Source organism: Passer domesticus, chromosome 8 (assembly GCF_036417665.1).
Source record: "Passer domesticus isolate bPasDom1 chromosome 8, bPasDom1.hap1, whole genome shotgun sequence".
Lineage (NCBI taxonomy): Eukaryota > Metazoa > Chordata > Aves > Passeriformes > Passeridae > Passer > Passer domesticus.
In genome coordinates this window covers 30141456-30162844 of record NC_087481.1, presented here as the reverse complement: position 1 = coordinate 30162844, position 21389 = coordinate 30141456, and the positions used below count along the sequence as shown (strand labels likewise).

The 21389-nt window shown below is 41.6% G+C and overlaps 1 protein-coding gene across 4 annotated transcripts in view; it reads right to left on the bottom strand.

The window, feature by feature from the left end:
* FAM13C (family with sequence similarity 13 member C) overlaps positions 1 to 21389 on the bottom strand; it is a 47558-nt gene that overhangs the window by 19631 nt on the left and 6538 nt on the right. For 2 of the 4 annotated variants that reach the window (XM_064430041.1, XM_064430042.1), the window contains exons 3-7: positions 21039 to 21237; positions 16396 to 16517; positions 9480 to 9543; positions 3801 to 3951; positions 3359 to 3424 (exon numbers count right to left, since the gene is read on the bottom strand). In XM_064430041.1, the coding sequence (XP_064286111.1) occupies positions 3359 to 3424; positions 3801 to 3951; positions 9480 to 9543; positions 16396 to 16517; positions 21039 to 21237 (602 nt within the window). The remainder of the gene's footprint in view (positions 1 to 3358; positions 3425 to 3800; positions 3952 to 9479; positions 9544 to 16395; positions 16518 to 21038; positions 21238 to 21389) is intronic. The other 2 variants (XM_064430044.1, XM_064430043.1) reach the window with 1 other exon arrangement.

Genomic DNA, 21389 nt, shown 5'->3' with positions numbered 1-21389 from the left:
TCCTCTGTAGGTCAAATTCAGCGCTCCAAGATACCAGAGCAACACCCAAATCTGCTAAACCTTGTATGAGATTCAAATCCTCCCACAGAGAGACCCCAGGAAGGCACCTGGGAGAAGCTGGGGCAGAGCACTCAGCAATCCTGGGGAGTCATGGACACTGACAACAGGCAGTGACAATGGCTGGAATAATGGGTGTTCTGCAACAAAAATGGTCTCTCTTTTTGGAAAGTACTCTTTCTTTACCCTGTAAGATTTTTTAAAAATAGTACCTTTGGTTGGGTTTTGATTTGTTGTTGTTGCTGGCTGTTTTTTTCTGAAAATCATTATTGTCAGTGAGGACAACCTGTCTTCCCTTGCTTTAATTTCACCATCTCTGAACTTCAACAAACACGCAATCACTGTGAAATAGGTTGACTAAGAACAATTGCATAGTTTTTCATGTTCTGTTATTGCAAGGAATAAGTATTAAGTATCAGTGCCCTCACTATGAAAGGAAAATAATGTGATAAAAGGATCAGCTAGTGATGTAATAAAAAGATCAGCTAGTCTGTGTTTGATAAGTGAAGGAAATAACTTTCCAACATTTGAACTCTGACTTCCTGTGGACCTAAAAATGTCCTTCATGCAGGAGACAGCCTGTACCACTGATAAACCTTATAGTCACAGACATTTGCTGCTCCTCACATCTACAAGAAGACAATTTCATAGGCCCAGCCCAGTCTCAGAAGTGGAAGAAATGCACGTGTTCAAGACTAAGCACTCCTGGAAGATAAATACAAGGACAAGGAGTGGCTGGTGCAGCTCCAGTGTAAAATCAAGCACATAGAGTTCAAGGAGATTCTTTTATTCTGCTAGCAAACAAAAGGGAGACAAACTGCATGATTTATAATTTGGAAATATTTCCCAAAACCCAGTGTACTTTCATTTCCTTGGCCTTCTGACAGCAAGGTCCACAATGCTTGAATACTCCTGCAACTCTGGCCCAAGAAAGGGTTTAGTTCCAACTCTACTAGAAGTGCATTAAATTACTACCAAAGAGTCAGAAGTGGTCAGCAAATAATTCAGACTGATTCATTTCAGTGGCACAACTGAAATGTTGTGCCACTGAAATGGCAGTAGGACATCTCAGGGTGATGACAAGTTCTAACCAATTCCATTTTTAAGTAATGCTTAAGGCCATCATCCTGATTTCAGTTCTGTATAGATCCTAAACAAGACACTAACTATTATCCTAAGAGTAGCTCATGAAGTGACCAAACTTCTACCTGACTTCATGTATCTTGTCTAATTTTAGCCTCTATTTTTGCCAAAACTGGGAATTAAAGCCACATCTACCCAAGCAAGTGACTTGCCCCTTATCATCTCTTCCATCCCATCTACTCCATGCAGCTTAGCACTGACAGGAGAACACCACAGGAAGTAAAACCAAATTCTAGTGTCTGATAATCTGCAGCATGGTTCAGCAGGTAGACTTCATATGACAAGTCCTGTGGTACAAGCCTGTATTTATGCCTGTGATATTCTTCAAGTGAAACAATAATACACAGAAATCTCTTGTACAGAAAAAATAATATTCAGATGTAATATCCTAAACACACTACAACTGTGAATGCCTCTATCAGAATTTTTAATTTAAAAGTAATTCAGAAGTCACTTCCTGTAGTTGGGTTCAGCTGCTCATTGCTTCAGGCACTTATATGATGTAATTTCATATCCAAAGGTTACAGAAATTGCACTCTATTTTTCTATAATTACCTCTTTAAAAAACTGGCTTAGGTACCCATCACAACTCTTTACAGTCTCACTTTGGCATATTCAAAAGTAAACTGGAAGTTGCACACTTTGCTCAGAGATAAGTTACTGTCCATCCCCTTAAAATTGGCATTCTGAAGCACCCTGTCATCTTACAAGACTGTTGTATCTTCATTCTCCATACATATCATGTACACTTTTCTAAAATTTGTTGACTGGGGTGGTAATGAAAGGATTGTGTTTATTTTCCCTGATCCACTGAGGAAAGGCTGATAACTAAAGATGGAACATGTATGGCACATCCTCTAGAGGCCCCCTTCCCAGCCTGGTACCAATCCCTGGACTTGCAGCCAAGGTGGACCTCAAACAGCCAACAGTGCCATGTGACAGCTCAATGCAACAGAGGATTTCAGCAGTAATTTCAAAGACAGAATTAGGACCAGCTCTGTCTGTGCAAAATGGCACGTTACTAAAAATGCCACAAACCACAAAGCAGATGTTAACAGCAATTAAAACCCATCAAATAAATAAGCTTTAACTAAAGCATGAGTTTGGACTGCTGGAGTGGCAGAGCATGCTCTGAAACTGTGCAAGAGAAATGCTACATCATGCAACATTTCCCCATGTGGCTGCAGAGGGGAAATGGGAGTAGAGAGGGGATTGGAAGCAGCAGTCACCACCACCATAAATAAAAAGAAAATCTAATCAAAACAGTAAAAAATAAGAGGAAAAAATTAGAAACCATCCTAACAATGAACTATGAAACCACCAGAGCAAAATAATGAAGCAAACTACTGGGAAAGCAGGAAAACGCCACCCTGACACAAAGCAAAGGAGTCAGTGCAGATTTTGGGTGAGCTGCAGAATGTCTTTTCCTATGCAATACACAAATGAGACCTGTCTCTGTTTCAGATCCCCATCAAGGTTAGCCCAGCCCAAGCTCTATAGCCGTGTCCAGGAGCTATTAAGCTATTTGCCTGGCTGGACTAACACATCCTCTTAAAAAAAAATAAAAATTAAAAATTAAAATTTTAAAAAAAAAAGGATATCTAGCATTTTTAGATTCCTTTATCTTGATAATAATTTGATTTATACATGCATTGGTCCTTGATTTTTCCAGTGCCAACCTCAAACTTTGGAATTTTTAAAGTAGAACACTATCATTTATGATTTTTTTATAAATAACTTAATGTTATTTCTTGCTGAAAATGCTGAGTAAGCAGCTCCTAAAATAAGTTCTTCTTAACCCAGATTTTTTTTCTGATCTGAAACAACAATTGCAAAGGGATTACTGGCCTACCTGCCTTGATTTGAACCACACATGGTGCACGACTTAGGTATTTGTGTATTCATGTCACTTGTCTGTGAGATGTTAGTCATACTGCCTTTGACCTATTTTTCACGAGCAGTGACTCCTCTTCTATTGAGCATCACGACTCTGCCAGCCCTGTGACTGCAAGCCATGAATTGACAAAAACAGTGCTGATCCTTAGGGCTATTTATTTCTCTATTGAGGGAAGAGGGAGCGATAACACACCACAGTTTGCCCAGCTGGGTAATAATACAGGATCATGAATGATTAAAATCCACATGCTGTAAAACTCACCTTCGCTATCTCTCTGCTGATGCATTAAATTAAAATCAATAATAGGAGAAATGAAGTGATATTGCTCTGACAAAAAGAATGACAAAAATAGAATTACATGATATGGCAGGTGATCTCACACAATACAGACATAGGAAGTAAAGAGAATAAATTTACTTGGGGAAAAATAACAGATTAAAACTAAAAATAAAAGAATTGGGATTTTTAAAACCTCTCCAAAAAGGAAAATCCCCTCTCAGAAAACCAGAGAGTTACAGCTGTTAATTTTCATCCTTTTAACAGGTATCACCCCTTTTACATTACACAGCGTTTGCAGGAGGAAATGGTGCTTTGCGTTAGCTCTGCACTGTTCCCCAGAGGGCTGCAAGCCTGATTTTAAAGTGCAAGTCACAAGGCTTTTTTATAATTGCAAATGAGAGCACATCGTGGCACGCTGGCTTACCTCCACAGCTGGCCCCATCAGCTTGCACACTGCTCTGGGCTGCAGAAGGGGCTGTGTCCCTGGGCGCCGGCAGCTGGGCAGTTTCCTCCTGGGCTGGCAGAAACGCAGAGCACAGATCCGTTTCCAGGGCTTGCAGCTTCAACAAAGAATTCTGCAGACAAAAGCAGAACATTGGGCTGGGTGGAGAACAACAGGGATCAGCAATTGCTCTTCAACTCCCGGAGCCCATGGGCAGCTCCTGCAAAGGGGTGTTCCACCGCCAGCTCCGGGAGGACGTGGGGAGAACAAACGTGCACTATTCCATGAGTTTCTTGACTCCTGCTTATTTAAGTCCCAACTGACATGGATTATTCATGGCACGTGGGAAAGATGACTTTGTCAGCAAAAGGCGATTTATTCCGGGAAGCCAAGCAGAGGTGGTGTCCCTCTTCTTGGGCTTGGAGCAATATATTAAGGAAGTATTTCATTCATTGGGCTGACATCACGATCTGATGACATTATGTCCCTCCCCATTTACCATTCATAAAAAATCAAATCTCCCTCCTCTCCAGCCTGGGAGTGCAGTACACAGCAGTGAACAAAGGGTTACTGACAGCACGATCACTCAGGGGATTCTTGGGAGAGACATTTTTTAATTGGCTGTTTTAGAGATACTTCATTATGTAGACACGGCTTTCATGTGGGCTGCTGCCGGTTCTACAGGGCAGCAGATCCTTTGTGATCCTCTGCAAAGGTAAAACCAACACATCATTGTCACTGGCTGCAGGCAGATTGATGACAGGGACAGTTATCTGCCACATCCCTTCCAGCCTCTGTGCCATGCGTGGTCCAGCTCTGATTTGAATTTTAATGCTGCATGCAGCACTGAGCTGCACGATCTGACAGAAGCATCTCGCTGTGATGGAAATGCTGTGAAAGCCCTAATCACCATCTGACTGGGCAAAATGAGTCACTCCCCACACCCCACACATTCAGCTCCCCCATCTCAAGGGAAATACTGCTCAAAACATGAAACAAAACCACACAAGGCTGTCCTAATAACCACACAGCTGGAACACACAGAATGTACGTATAACATTAAGTCACTCAAGTGATACATATTTATGAAGGACATTTTCTGAAGAAAATCTGAGATGCAAAAATAAATAATTCCTCAAATTTATACCCTGGAAACTCTTTCCCTCACTCTGTCAAACATCTGAAACCAATTTATTGATTCATTTAATAAAAAATAAATTGATTTATTGGCCTCATTTCCTTTGTGTGACAATACATCACCTACGTAATGAGTAATTTAATACATCTTTGCATTATTTTTGTTGTAAGACATCCCTTTTGTAAACCCAAAGATAACTTTTTGTTAAAAAAAAAAAAAAAATCAGCTCGGTTGTCTGAGAAGACCAGGGATGACTCTCTGCCTTTATCCTTTCATTCCTTTTATAAAATTCAGGAAAATTATGGAAACCTTCTCACCCTTCAAAGCTTTCAGGGGGCAGTGCATTTCCCTGTCAAGGGAAGGGTTTTAACTTGCATCATACATATGGCACTGTCTTGGGAAGTCCTCATTTCCCATTGTCTGTCATCCCAGCTAAACCCAAACAAAGTTGCTGTGGAATTATCACAGCCAGGCAGAGTTTTACAGTCATTAATGTCATCTAGAAAAGATGACTGTACCAGTTACAAACCAGTGAGGACTCTGATCCCAGCCTGGACCTTACCAGGAGAACAGCTGATGAAAATTAGGGAGAACACAGATGACAACCAATAAGAATGTGCCAATAAGGAAAATGTAAGTGAATGTCTGATAAAAGGACTTAACCTTCATGGACTGTTACTTCAAGCATTTGACAAGAAAAATCCCATTTCAAGGAAATACATTCACTTTGCATCACTATTCCTTATGACACATTGATATTTATGGGAAGTTCAGTGTAAAAGCATTCTCACAGACTACATTGTTAAACACTGTATTTCACCAATGCTTATGCTCTTATTCACCAGCTGGTTTATATTCAGTTGCTCTAAGTGATATTTTTTACCCATCTGGGGAAGGTGGGTGGATAGCAAATTTCCAGCCAGTGCCAAAACACTTTAAAAAATCATATAATAATAATAATAATAATAATAGAAATACCTTATCTATTTTCATGAGTGTGCCTCTGACAGGGATTTGAGAAAAACACTAAGTAGCTTTGATTGTCTTGATGTTACCAGGGAGATGATGACTCTGGAGTGTACCACCGAGCCCATCCTTCTCCCAAACCACAGCAGAGTGTTACAGCACTGCCACGCTGCACTGCCCAGGAAAAGTCACCACAAATCAACAGGAAACGTGGCAGGAGACAGAGCTTAGAGCAAGGCCACACATCTGCTCTGGGGAAGAACCAGCCTGGGCACACACTGCTCACAGCTGTGCCACAGCCAGACCTGTCCCCAGGGCCACCTCTGCCCATGGCTGCTCAAAGGGAGCTGCTAAACATGTGAGAAGCCAGTGCAAACAGGGAAAAGTCAGGCCATGGCGGACATCACCATCAATCTGAGAATGCCCCTACATGGAAATCCAGCATAACTGAAGTAATTGAAGCTATGGTGTCCTAAGATCTCAGCTCAAACATGTCAGATTTGTTCTTCATTCCACGTTCATTATGGTGCCTAACATGAGTTTTTCTGATGCAGTAATTCCTGATCCATGATAATGTATATGAAAGGACATATTACTACCTCAAATGGATCCATAAATTTCCTTGGAAAAATAACCATATTGTTTTCTCTTAAGACGAATATCCCAAAAGTCTGAAAAAGAAGCAATTATAATTTCCTTGGACAAAGGTTTCTTATCTCTTCTTATGTCCTCTTAAAGCAACTGACAATTCAAAGATCTTAATCTAAGCCAATTCCACGAGAGAAAAAGCATTGTACATTATTATAAATAATGGTAAAATTAAGATATTTATAGGAAGTCAGAGAAAAACAGGAAGAGAAATAGCGTAGTCCTTCTCAGCCATTTGCTATTTTTGATGATACTTTAAGAAAACACAGTCACTGAAGTGCCATAGCCTTGTCTGCTGGAGAAAGTACAGTACAAAAGGGCTGCCATTCCCAGAGGAAGCTCAGCCTGTAGTAGAGACACCTTCTCCACAAACAGCTGAGCTGGACCCACTGATCATCACTCCTTCCAACCAGTGATTGTTGAAAATGAAGAGGGGAGGCCTTAGGAAAAGGAATTACTGAGATAACAGATAATCTCTTACGTCCAGATGAATGCCACACACTGTTAAATCCCTCTGGAGAGTGGGACACTGAAAGAACAAATTCCCCCAGTTCCTCACCGGAATGCTGTGGCACTGAGGGGCAGAACCCTGACATGGCACACGGCCGTGCCCAGGAGGATCAGCACTGTGGGATGTGCTGGTCAGCATGTCCAGGAGCCTGACAGGAGACTATGTGACAAATGAGAGCCCTGCCCTTAGAAAGAATTTATTTCCCAGATAAAGGATTACTATTATCAGCATCCTTTGTCTCATTCTTGTGGACATCCAAAGGTTTGATAAATTTAAGAAGTGAGGGAAAGGGAAAGGACTCACATGTGTGCCAGCCATGAGCTCTGCTCAGACTCAGTCAGGAGGCTGACAGCAGAGGTGAGGAGCAAAGCCCAGGCTTGGTTCTTCCTGCATAAACTGATATCACCCTGACCCCCACAGGATGTTCCTGAATGAAAAGGATGCCTGCAGCCTGCCTCTGGGCCTGCTCCTGTGCTTCCCAGACAGGAAGGCAGCTATTCTATTATATCCAGTTTATTGATGGATTTACTGGATTTATGAAATCGGCTGGGGCAGAGAAGGAGAGTAATCCAAGCTTTCAGCATTTAATAGCCTTTGGAGTGATTCATATTGGAAAGAAACTGAGCAAATTTCAACCTGTTCCATTTTTTCACTCCAAGGAAATTAATGATTTTATATGTCACACTGGAACAGCTTTTTAATCTGAGGGTTCAGGTTAAAATAAGATAGGCACATTTTATGCGAACATAAATAAATCTCTGCAGTATCCATTAAGGCAATATTTGTGCCTTGAGGCATATGACATTTTCAATTCAGAACTTCCTTTATGGGGAACAAACAAGAAACAATAAGATAGAACAAGATATGCCCTGGGTCTGCATAATGCCACGGGTGAGAGAGACACCATTTTCTCTACTCCAGAAAGAGAATTTTTCTTATGCACAGGTTTCCAATAGACCTGAGACACAAAATAATCTAAGATTTTGCAAAAGAAAGTGCCAGGTTGTAACCTTGCTGATTCCTCATTGGTTATTAACAATTTATTTTAGCTTCTAAGCTAATCATTGGTTTTAATATTTTACACTGATTTATTACAATATTTTTTCTTAGCCTTTAAGGAATCCTTTGCAAGGATTTTAAATGGAAGCTTTCAAGCAGAAGCTTCAGTGAATATCCGCATTGGGGCTTCTCAAAAGAAACAATAACTTAATGATTTCTCCCAGGGCCTGAGGTGGCTCTACAGAGGCTGAGTGTACTCCCTTGTGTTGTCACTGAATGTGCCCTGCTTGTCAGCATTGAGATTTTCTACAGTGAGCTGCACAACAGTGACACAAAACGCAGAGAAAACAATTCGCTGCAAGGAGAAGATTAGGTCTGAGCTCCTTTAAAAGGGCACATTGTGGTCTTCCCCTAATGGAAGTCAGGCATCTATTAATAGACACAGATGTTCTCTGGCTCGTTATGGAAACAAAGCCTTCATTCCCAGAGTTTTTCAGGAATGGGCTTCTCTTCACCCAGCTCTCTTCCCCCGCTGGGTTTGTTTTGTTGTCTTGGCCCACACTAAAAACCCAACTGCCCTTGCAGAGTGAGTGGACTCTGGGCTGGCTGCAGGGTCCCCAGGTGTGGGAAGATGCTTTATAGGGTTTGCCCTTGGCATAACTGCAAAGCCTGGCTTTAGCCCCTGCCCCTCCCAGGGTCCTGCTGGCTGTGGGACCTCGCCCAGGCTCATCCATTGCTCGATGTCATCTCACCAAGCTTTTTGTGCTTCACCCACACTGTGCTCCTGGCACAATCCCGTGAAAGCAGCTTCTTTCAAGTGTCACTGGTGTTACTTGGCTTTCCTTGCTGCCCCTCTTCAGCTCTTCCCTCCTTCCATCTTACAACCAGAGCACCTTTTAGACTCCATTGTACTGTTCCTAGCTTACTTATGCAGGATGTAGCAACCTTGAGAACTCCTTATTTTTAAATAAAACATATATATGGTCCATATTTATATGACATATAATATACAAATATATATAAACATATAATATAAACAGTTCATATTTAACAGATGAACCATTTTGAGCTGTAATACGAGGAAAAAATCAAACATTCTTAAAAGATGTCCCTTCACTCAGTCAATATTGAATGTTTGATTATTTTCTGAGCATAAAAAAGCAACCTAAAGTTGGCTTAAAAAAATTTAAAATCTCTTGCTTCTAGCTTTTAAACTCTTTTAGCAGTCTCATATCACATTTTTAAGCTTTTCTTCAAAAACATGACTATAATCATTCATTACAAAGCTAGTCAAGGATTATTAGGCAATTACATTATTCCAAGACCTTGAAATTAACAAAAAACCAAAACATCTATTCAAAATTTATAACATTGTCTTTCAACTTTTGGTTACACTTACCTCATTTAAGCTGTTAAATTGATCAGTTGATTCTTTTGGTGAAATGCTTGTGCTCTGATCTATTCTACAAAACAAAATTTAAAAAATAATTCAATAGATTGCCTATCTGTGCTGGAAATATCTCAAGTTTTTCACCATGTGTGTATGCAATTTATAAATTACAGAATAAATAAATCTCTAATTTTTAACCCATTCAAAACAACAGTGGTTTTATTGAATCCTAAATAGTACATTTAAACTGTTAATGAAGTCCTGGAAACTATGACATTAACATCTGGGCTCATTCTGTCATGTTAAAAAAGTTCTACAGATGTATGATCTGTGACTTGGTGAGCTAACAGGGTTAATGCCAAGAAAAAGCTCAAACACGAGCTTAAATCTAAGCACAATTTGTCCCACATGCTTTAAATCAGGAACAACAGTTTTCCCATATCACAGCCATAAAGAATAAACTTTCCATATTTAAATTTGATGGCATTTCAGGCTCCCAATCTTCAGCATTCTGCTTTTGCAAATTTCAGCAAGGCCCCAGGTGCCTGGAAATCCTGTAAGAGAGATGTCCTCGTTTTCTGGTGAGTGTCACTTGGCTGCCATCAGAGATGTCCACACCTTTGGTTTTCTCTCAGTGCATTGCTGTTTCTCCATGTGAGAAGAGGAAAGGCCCTGGACTAGTGAGGGACAAATCTCTTCCCCGGGCTGTGGCACTGAGGAGCTGTGCCCCACCCAGGCAGACGTGACCCATTACAGCTCCCAGATCAGGGTTAGGTACTAATTCACTACACCAAGGAATGAAACTCAAGTCTGGACACAGCTTCCCACAGACTGAGCAGCCCAGCAGCACTCTGTCCATCCCAGAACAAGCTGAGGCATCCCACACCTGATTTCAGAGCCTGACATGGGGGTACCACAGGCTGCCTCTTGACTCAGGGGAAGCAAGAGAGCTGCAGCTGTCTCAGAGACTGAGACCTGTCAGTGCTGAAAAGGTGCTGATGTCTCCTGGCCCCTGGAGACTCACTCAGAGTTGTGATCAAACCCAACACTAACCCCAGGTTCCTTTGCACAAAATAATTCATATTTTTCTGGGCTCAGAGTCATCCCAGCAAAAAGAAATAGCTGTAAAATCCTCCAGAGACCTCAAACCAGAACAAAGAGATGCAGAGGTGTTTGTTGTAATTCTTCCTGGATTTGTGAGGCACTTAAAGACTGAAATGATGGCTATGCCACAAACCAGACACATTAGATAGCTACACCAGGTGAACAGCAACTTGGCTCCAAACAGGATCCAAGATGTGCAATTCCCATAGGAACAGAAATGAGTCATGAGAACAGCAAAAGGACTAATTTAATAGGAAAGAGTGAAATATTTGTAGTTTGGTTTAATAACACGTAAGGGGGCAGCTGCAAGGCTACAAACAGCTGAAGGACTAATTCACTAATGAAGAAAAAATATTTAGGGTGATTTATTGCATTGAACTAGAGCTAGACATGAAGGAAAGGATGAGAACAACACGTGAGATTTGAACACTTCTGGTATTCATTTGGATAACTTCTTTCAGGGTGCATAACAGAGCAAATGAGAACTCCCCTTAATAATATAAAAACAAAACAAATTTTCTTTAAAAGACAAAAACAAACAGTAAATTCTGAACTGTACAAAGTTCTACATTATTTACAGCTGTACATCTCACAAGTCTTGTACTCTGGAGAGTAAAAGGTTTACAGCAGCCATGAGGAGCCAGCTCTCTCATTCAGGCTGATGTTCTTGCCAGCTGTTTTAGGATGCCTTTAATCTTTCATTTTCCTGTTCCTTTTTACACTAGAAATAGTGGAGTAAGATGCTATTATTTATGCAGTCTTTGGATTCTGGAGATACCGAAATCATGAAGATGAGTAACCATTTCTGTGTGATGAGCATTTATATTTTCAGTCTCCTGTGTGCTGAGCTGATCTTACTCTATGCAGAAAGTTTTGGGGTGTGCTTTTTCATTTTCACCAAGATTAATTGCTCTGCTAGGCAAATGCAGGTTTTCTGATTGTCACCAGGCAACACAGGGCTTACCATTTAATAACTATGGTTTGGATCCTACTCTCATTAAAAGTCAATCACAAAATATCCATTAACTTCAAAAGCAGCAGGAACAAGCCCTCATTTTCCATCTGTGCTGAGTACATTAAAATTATTTCAGGCCTTAGCTGAAATTTTGATTAATTGCAGGCACCCTTATTTTGTATAATTTACATCCTGTAAAATAATGAAAATTAAATTCTCTCTGTGGCTGCTACTCAAATATATGTCTCTCACCCTCCTTTATAGACTGGCTTTGGCAGAATTATCCTTTTCTCCATGACAGAGATGGCAAAGATGCAATAACTAACATGTACATTTGAGGCTTGTGGATATAAAAAAAAAGAAAGAAAAAAACCCACCTAACTTCTAATTATCATAACAGAGCTCCTACTAGACTTCAAGGGGGAAATAAATTTGCATGAGCACTGTGCTGTTTATAATACAGATCAGGACATGTGAATTTTTGAATTATGCACAACATCACTTTTAAACCTCCATAAAATTCAAATAAAACCACATAATTTTAAAAGCTGGGGAAGATGTTTGAAGATAACCTAAGCAAATCCCCACCACATTTCCTCTCTGAACCCCAGAAAGGAGCATTACATTTTGTACCTTGCAAATGTCAGTCCAGCCCAGCTCTGGTGACACAAACCCCATCCCAGGCTGTTTATGTGTTTATGCACCACAAGGCCACACGTGTGTGGTGTCTTGGCATGGCTAATGCCAGGTGAGTCCTGCCCCTCACCCTCACAGGATTTTGTGGGATGAAACTCCTTTTCCAGAGTCACCTTCAGCCTATCCTGGCCCAGCTCCTCCCCTGTGTCCTGTCCAGGAGCCAGTGAGGGTGACCCAGGTGGTTCACAGCTCACCAGTGGCAGTCTCAGTTCCTTGGCAGGGCACTGATCCAGCCTGTCCAGAGTTACAGTAGAACACAGGGAAAAGGTTATTAGAAAATAACAGAAGGCTCCTTTCTGAGACCTTCCCAAATGGCAAAAAGCATCATGAAATCCAAACTGCTGCAGGTGGATGTTTCAAAAGCACACCTATGACTCAGAAAGCAATGCAGAACTGCACAATGCTTTGGGGCAAACATAAAGTGCACACCTACAACAAAAGAAAAATCTGCCTTGAAGGGCCCAAGGGCACTCCCTGGGCAGTCCCAGAGTGCTGGAATGGGAAGTCAGACAGAGAGCCAGTATAGCAGTGTCTGACTCATTAGTCCCAGCCCTTGTGCAGCCCAGCCAGCTCTTGTTATTCTTACCATGAGCAGGCACAGTCCTTACTGGGGCTGCAGCAAGAGCTACTCTTACCTTCCTCCTCTATCCTCTCCCCATCCCACTCATTTGTTTGTTTTTTTTTTCTTTAATTGCATTGCAGCCCAAAAGCTTGCTCAGAGACTCTTCCCTGCCTTGGTACAAGAAGTACCACTGTGACCATAAACACCAGTATTCCAATACCACCATCCCCAAAGAAATTGTTCTTAGGAATCAGTCAATCATTTCCCAACTTTCTCCCTGCTCACCAGGCTGCCTGTGCAGGAGGGGAAATGCAGCCTCTCAGGCTCTGCCTCAGCCATGCAGGTCAGCATGGGGATATCAGGACTTCTGCAGCTTCCCTGCTGCCTCCCAGTCATCTCTGAGTTGTAGCTATTCAACAAAAACTGCAAGAGTTCCCACCTGAGCTGCACTCTTAAAATATACCTGCCTTGCAAACTTAAATACTGAAGCCTTGCTAGAGCTTGGCCTCCCCTCAGGGAAGCACAGAAACCTCAGGAGGCTCTGGCTGACCCCAAGATGCAGGACAGCCCTGGGCTACCAGCACTTCCACTTCTCCTGCAGAACAATCACAGGTCTGACAGCAACTGCCCCCCTACAGCCTCTGCCAAAAATAGAGCCATAGAATCACAGAATAGGGACAAGATAAGACCTGTTGGATGAAACCACTTCGTTCCCAGTCTGTTTGGGGAATGGTGAAGAGGGGGAACTTTCAGGAATTTTATTTTGGCAGAAAAATTCACCCCAAACTGTAGCTCTGAATTCCACACTGACTTGACATGCAGCCTTCACTGAAGCATTGACATTCCCACTGCCAGGGGTGTTTTGTTTCAGCCTGCTCTCTGTAACATGCATCTGAGGAAAGCACCAGGCTCTGCTCAGGTAACGGCACACAGCCTGCAGCCCACTCCAGTTTTGCTGATTGCCTTTGAGAAGGCAATTGGCAGAAGCAGCTGTTGTAATCATGTGTATTGTTCCATACAGGCTTTTCCAGTCACTGGTAAAAAAAAGGCAATTCCTTTATTTGTTCCCAGGACCTGCTTATAACTTTTATCTGCCTTCTATCAAGGTGTAGATTATATTGCACTCATGTCCAAACCCAGCCACACACAATGACCAGAGCAGTATTCAGTGTAATCTCTGGCAATAGTATTAGAAATTCATGTTCTGGAAAAAAGGTGTAAAGGTTCCCTTCCCTGCAGATGGCATTTCATCTACTAAAATCGATGGTGATTTTCATAAATCATACATGATAAACACCTCTTGAGGTTGAAACTCTTGCTTCACAGGTCAGGTTCAGCTTAACCAAAAAAAAGACACTATTCCCTTATTCATCTGGCTGCAAATCTCTTCAAGGCTACTCTTCCATTTCCCTCAAATCCCACAAAACTTTCCTTTATTGTTTCAGTGGTTACCATAAAATGAAAGCACCCCCTCAAAGAAACAATACACACTTCTAAGTCATGATTCTGTGGGTTGTTGCTCTTACATGACCTGGTTTGTTCTTCTCTGTCACACATCTGTTTATGAGAATCCTTTGTCAGAATATCCTAAACTTAGATTATTCTGCTTAACAGGAACTGTACTGAAAAGTTTTTCATATTTCAGCAGTCTTAAATCCATATTTAGACAAGTTAAAATGATCTGGTTTTTAGCTGCCTCACAGATTTCTTAAAAACCTCTGTAGAGTTCAGAGGTATTTAAACCTTTAATCACCGAAGAGAATAAAGGCAGAGCTATAGCCCCCTGCAGCAATTAAGTTAAAGCAGAAGTAACAACAGTATTCACTAGAAACAATCAACCTTGATCCTTTATTTGAGCCAGAAATAAATCCTTCTTCTCCTGTCCTCCCCCTACACATCTGATATATGAAGAGAGGTGTACAGGGACACCCTGCAGCAGTGTGTCCCTCCCCTCTCCTCCTAAACCCAGAGAGCTTTTAGTCTGACTTAGGGACACTAGGCAGGTGTTGTGTCCCAAAGCATTGCTAATTTTGCCAGCAGCCCAGGGGAACACAGTGAAACTTGGGGTTTCTTTGAATTGAGGTTTGATCACTGTGCTTGCACAGCACTTAGAATGGTAAATCCAGGCACCTTTCTTTAACACATTTAGCCCTTTTGGACAGCAGGCTTTCAAGGGCTACCATGGTGTTAAACAAGAATAAATAGCATAGTGAAAAGTGGTTTAATACCAGGCAGACTAAAAAGGCCAAACAGTTGAAGTGGACAGGGGAACTCTGCTGTGGTTGCTGTTTTATTCATGCACACTCTGGTTCTTGTCTTTCATCACATTCCTTTCAAAATTAATCAGTTATTTACTACCTACCCATACACAAACATCCCAGCAGCAGAGCCCCTGGGTAGGTCTGATACCACACTCAGGAAGCTCCTCTTCACAAGTCCATGGGATTCTTTCCTCACATAAGGAATGCCAGAAAAAGAGAAGGCAGGCTTCCTAATTAGAAACACTTCCTGAGATGCAGTGTTTCAATTGCACATGCAAGCATTGGAGGGCAAAAGCACTTTGTTGACCCAGCTAATTAAATGCTTTTTCATTCTGCTAAACCTTCCTTTGAGTGCACAAATTAAGATCATTTACAATGTTGCCTCCTAAAAGCTGTGGAGAAAGCAACCAGTTCATGTCACACAAAGCACCAAAGTGCCATTGGATGGCAGCTGTCACTGCTGTCCCACTCCTGACTGCAAACAAACCTTGAGCCAGGGAGCTCTAGCTGTCAACCAGCTGTGCCTGAGCATCCCTGGGATGGGCTGCTGCTGCTACTTCAGACCCTCCAAAGGGAGCCAGAAACTCTGCCACAGGGCACCAAGGCTGTCATGCACATCAAGGCAAAGAGCAGAGACTCTGTGCACAGAAAAGCAGAGCCAAACCAGCACCTGAACATGGGAAATTTCTAAAGCACTGCCCCCAGATTTATTAAGGACTTAATCTTATCCTTAGGACACACCTTCACTGGTCAGTTGGGTGAGTTGAAATCCCATTTTTAGCCATTTGGATGGCCATGATGGATGAAAGTAGAAACTGTGACTTCCAACACTTGCCAGAGCTGAGTGACTTCATCACCAGCTGAGTTACCTGCCATGAGGACGTGGTTAATGCCAGACCTGAGCACACAGTGCCCTTCCAGCACCAGAACAAGGACAAAACAGCACCCAGAGCCTAAACTGTACATCTATAGATACCCTTGCTATAATCAGGTGTGAAAGTTCCCATTCCCATTGCACAGAGAATGCAGCTCTGAGAAAAAGAGGCAATTCAGCACTGGGGGGAAAGGGAAAGAAGTGGAGAAGTATTTTTGAAACTTGGCACAGAGGAGCTCAAGTTTCTAAACTAAGGATGTTCTTTCTGCTTCGGATGTAAGGGGTTTAAAGAATGATGAAATTTGCATTCTTATCTTTATCCCTTTCACTTTCTCCAAACACTCCTAGATGTATAAATACAGAATGCCAACAAGAGCCAGGAGTCTGAATATTTTATGCAGAATGCAGCAGATGAATTAGCCTTTCCTACAGTTAATCAGAAGTGAAACGTGCTGTGTTATCCCAAGTCTTACCTTGGCTGGAGTCTCACGACTGCTTCCTGGCATTTCTGTGCCACATTCTGTGCATAGTTATTAGCTGAGGATCCAGCCTTCCCCTGCCGCTCTGAGAGGCCTGGCAGTGCACACTCCAGCTCCTGCACAAAGAGAAACAAAAGAAAATGTGCTGAATGTGCTCTGTCAGTACCAATCCAAGTTGGCTAAATATTTTCCCTCGGGAAGAAAAAAATGCTCCATGAGACCAGGTGCTGGTTGAAGATCTGGACAGCACAGGAAATAAAATGTTCTAAACACAGTTATTTCATTGGAAAACAGTTTCTAAAACCAAAGCAGGCTGTAACTTTTCTGTTAAAATTATTACTTAAATAACATATTTCAGCTTTAGAGCTAAGAGGTTGTATACAAAGAATTAATTTGAAATTATTTACTCACATCAGTAAGATTTTATTACTTGAGAAGCATCAAAAAATCTGGCTGACAAAAGCAAGTGCAGTTAAATATCACTTAAATAAGATATGTAAAATTTAACCATTTGCCTCTTTCCCTTCCCTAACATATGTGTAGCCTTATGAATAGAGTATTACTCTGGGAGGTGGGAAAGGCAGTGAGGGGGGAAAAAGCCACATCACCCAATCTGCTGCACAGAAAATAAAAAAAGGCAATTTAGTCCAAAAAACTGAGTAAAAGAACAGGAATGAGAAAAGTATCCATTCGACTCCGAGCTTTTGAAAAAAAAAGCTTGTTGTAGGGCTGTGAAACAACCCCCAGTTGTAGGGCTGTGAAAAGATGCATTCAGTACATCTCTATTTCCTTACCTATGAAATGGGTTGCAATATTTCCTTTGCGCTGCAATGAAATAAGTTAATTAAGATCTTTGAAAATGTGATAATCAAAGTGGGACTTTCTTCCTACCTCTTTATTAGCTTTTGTAATCAAATATTTTAGCCTAATACTTTAAAAAATTAAAATACAATTCCCTCTGCAAAACAACAGAGCTCCCTTCCCTGCTAAAGCAACGTACCTGACTTTTCCCCAGTGTCAAATTTTGGTTGGATGCATGGAAGTCAAAAGTTTGGGTAGGACCCTTCAGAACTTGCAGGGCAGAGAGAACACAGAAATTCCAGGTGCTTCCTGCTGGATGAAGGGGAAAGCTGAGGACAAGAGCGTGTGCTGGCAATAAGCCCTTGCTTGCAGACTTGATGTTAGAAAACTTGGGTGGCTTTGGGTTGTTTCTGTATGGTTTTTTTCTCTTTTATGTCTTTGTTGCTGCTCAAAAATCATGTCATTAGGGCGTTAACAAGTAACACTGGGGAAACACCCTTGGTGGAATCTGTTTCTAAAGAGCAGTGAAATCCTGATGTGTCACAGGCACCTACAGCAGAGCCCCATCTTCTACTGCATTTTTGTTTCTTTTTCACTAAAGAGGGTGACTTCTACAGTGAAATTGCATCATAATACACATAAACAGAGTATACCCAGAAACCAAAGCAAAACTTCCAGACTGCCTGATGTGTTTATGTGTTTTTGCAGCTGATGTGCCAATATCAGCTCTGACTTTTTGATTACTGTGCATTTAAAATCATAATTTGAATGTCAAATTATTGGAAGTTCTTTGACATACAAGCAATTTGCACGCTTCATTTATAGTCAAAATACAAAACTTTACTCAGCAGTTTTCAGCATTGTCATCTTCAGGCACTGATTGTCAAGCCACCATTTTTATAGCCATTTACCTTGATAATAAGACTTTAAAACTGAACTTTTACTGTCTCTCTGCCTATTAGCTAGGAAGTTTGGTGTTCTTTTGTAAATATGTCCCAGTATCAGTAGGGCTTTTCAGGGTGACTCATTAAGGGATCCATACTCGTGACAGTGCACCAAAGGTGAGTGACAGGAGAAAGGACTGGGCAAGGAAAGCAGACTTTCTATTCCTCACCATCTGTTCTCACACTGACTCCCTGCAGTATGTTCTGGGCATATGCTTCCTCACCTCTTGAAGTCAAAGAAATCCTAATGAATTTGATTTCCTGTAGATGAGTGCTGCAGAACTGCTAAGGAAGCTGACGGAACCATGGGAAAGATGAAACCAAATAGCTGGAGCAGAGTGGTGCAGACGCATTCCAGCAGCCTCCTCTCTTCCCATGTTCTGTTTGGAAAGGTTGCAGCTGCCTCCAGAGCCAGCTCCTGCCCCCAGGGAAATAACTGCAGGCAACATGCAAAGTACAGCTTTACCCTGGTGACATTCTGCCATCTGATAAGTGCTCAAGTGAAGTCACCTGATGCTGCTCTTTTATTACTCTTGGGTTTTTTAATCATCAGTGTAAATCTAATAACCTTTTCTTCATGGAGACCAAAGGCACATGACCACAGGGCTACACTTATGCCAAAAATATCAGAGGCACAGGAATCACACTTCAGCTGAGAGCCTTGTGAAACTCAAAATCCCATCTTCCCTCTACTTGATCACAGCTGTCTGTTCCCTCTCAGGGACCTTTCCACAGTGAAAACCCCTTGGATTCTCACAACTAGAAAGGCACACCAAAATGGTTCCCATCCAAACAGACTTTGATCCTCCTAACACACACAGGAAACTTACTCATCTCCCAACAGCCTCCTCCAATTTTAAGGGGACAATTCTCTGTAAAAGAAATTTATGGGCTTATAACACATAAGAGGGAATAGCAAACAGTTCCTTGGCTTATCAGGGCAACACCTTTAGCAGAGATTCTGTCATTGTTCTGGTGTCACTCTTTCTGATGCCACAGAGTCAGGCTGGGGAAGTGAGGAGCCTGCTGAAAAAGCACTCTGCCAATAATCCCAGGAAAGCAAGGATGAACTGTTTAGTCATGATGTGCAGCGCATCCTGCTTTTCTTTCATCAATGCATGTGCTCAGAAAGTGCTGTTTGTCAGCTGCTCAGGAGTACATTCAGTGTACATCCTTTATCCCATTCAGTGGCTGGGTGGCAAGGGGTTTCACCAAGGAAGGTTGATGCAGTCATCACTTCTGTCTCTCCTAATTCAAACCCTTGAGCCATGTGGAAATTATCTGCCTGGCCCCGTTTTCCTTCCAGAGACTGCATACTTTAGTATGCTGGTGTTTCATGGCAGTCTAATTATTAATAAATAATTATTAAATAAATAGATTAATAATTATTAATAAATAAATAGACTAAATATTAATTTGAGTCTAACACTCAAAAAGTTTCCATGAAAGAATTTCACCATTTCCAGTTAGCCCCTTGGGGCCATGTAAAATGCCACAGAGCAGCAAATCTGTGCTGTGCCGGCTTTTGTTGGGTGAGAGGTACAGGCAGGACACAAACAGGGGCTCGGAAGAGGCTGAAAAAGCAACAGATGACCTCTGAGACAGACCTTGCCCCATTTACTGCCTCTTCATGACTTTTCTTCCTGATCTGCTTCCACTTGCTCTTCACAGGGAAAAATTCCCATATTTTTTTTTCCATTCAGCTGATAAACATGCACACCTCATCTTCCTGCAGGTAAAATAATATTTCCTAGGAATTCAGTACAATGGCAAAAAATCCTCCCAGTTATTGCTTTATTTCTGGATCAGCTCCAGAAGAACAGACAGGAATTTCAGGGCAAGGGTTTGACATTGGTATTCTGAAAGAGACCGTGATAATGCCATTTGCCATTTGGTTTCCATTTTCCTTCAGGGATTCAAAAAGGACAGCTCTCACTTAGAAGCTAAGACATTCTGTCTAAAATTATGAAATCCCATTCTAAACTTGGTCCAAAATAATTCCTATTCTATGATAGGCTTGAAGTACTTCAGAAAGAGCTCTGTAAATTTCTATTCACAAACAAGAACAGAGGAGAGACAAAGAGTAGCCAAATAAATTATACAGCAAAAAGATGGAAATACAGATATCTGTATTTGTGTATGCACAATTTTATGTAAATACAGACATCTGTATTTGCACATGCCAGGCCTTGTGCCTACTGCAGACCAACAAATCTACCAACATTAACATTAACTATCTTGGATATGAGAATATTTCCAGCTGAGAGGTTAAATCTGCACATCCAACATGACTTGGGAAGCAGCAGGGAAGAGCAGAGGCATTTTCAGCAGCTGCTGAGAGATGGAATTCTAGAGCCAACAGAGAAAATGTACCACCAGAGACAGCAGCAGAAGTTTCCTCATTTCTAGTCTTCCTTAGCACCTTTTACAACATTTACAGTTCTGCTCCCCCCAGCTCAACCTAGGAAGATGGTGGGGGACAGCACTGCTAAAAGTATGCACTGCTATGGTCTTACTACATAAATATGGGAAAAACAGAAATGAAGATGAAGGAAAACCGTTAAATCCCTCCATTTGCGGCCAAAATACCAGAAAAGGAGATCATTGATCAAATAAACAAAACAGAAACTGTCTAAATAAATATTTGCACATCTTCAGCTATGCTCTCCACTCATTTCTGAAAGCATTTGCAGCAGAATCCTCTCTGCAATTCCCTAGCAGAAGGAAACTGTTATTACAGGAGGGTTGCAGACTGCAGGTCCCTGGAAATCAGGGTAGATTGCTGTGGGGTCTCAAATCACAGCATGAATTACCAGGGAGTCCCTCTTTGCATTTCAAAATTTGCTTAGACATTGTGCCACAAGCCTCCCCCTGGTAAGTTTAGTTCTTTACCTGACTTTCCTCATGGCTTTTTCCATTTTCTAGCTTTGCAATGGGCTTAGGTTTCCTCAGCTTTAAGTTGCCCATTTCAGGCTTTAGAGCGCAGTCAGTTAACACCTGCTGCTTGTGCTGCTGGGTGTCTTGCAAAGGCAGCTGCCTTTCCTCTAAGACAGCAGAGTTGTCCGGGTAATTTTCTTTGTTATCATCATCTCTGTAAGAAAATAAAATTTAAATGCATCAGGCAGGTTTTCAGACATCTGTCAAAACATTATGAAGGAAGAAGAGCAACAAGTTCTTAGCTATTAATGGCATATTGCTTTTACTAAATTTAGTGGTCTACACATCAGTTAAGGATCTAAGCTA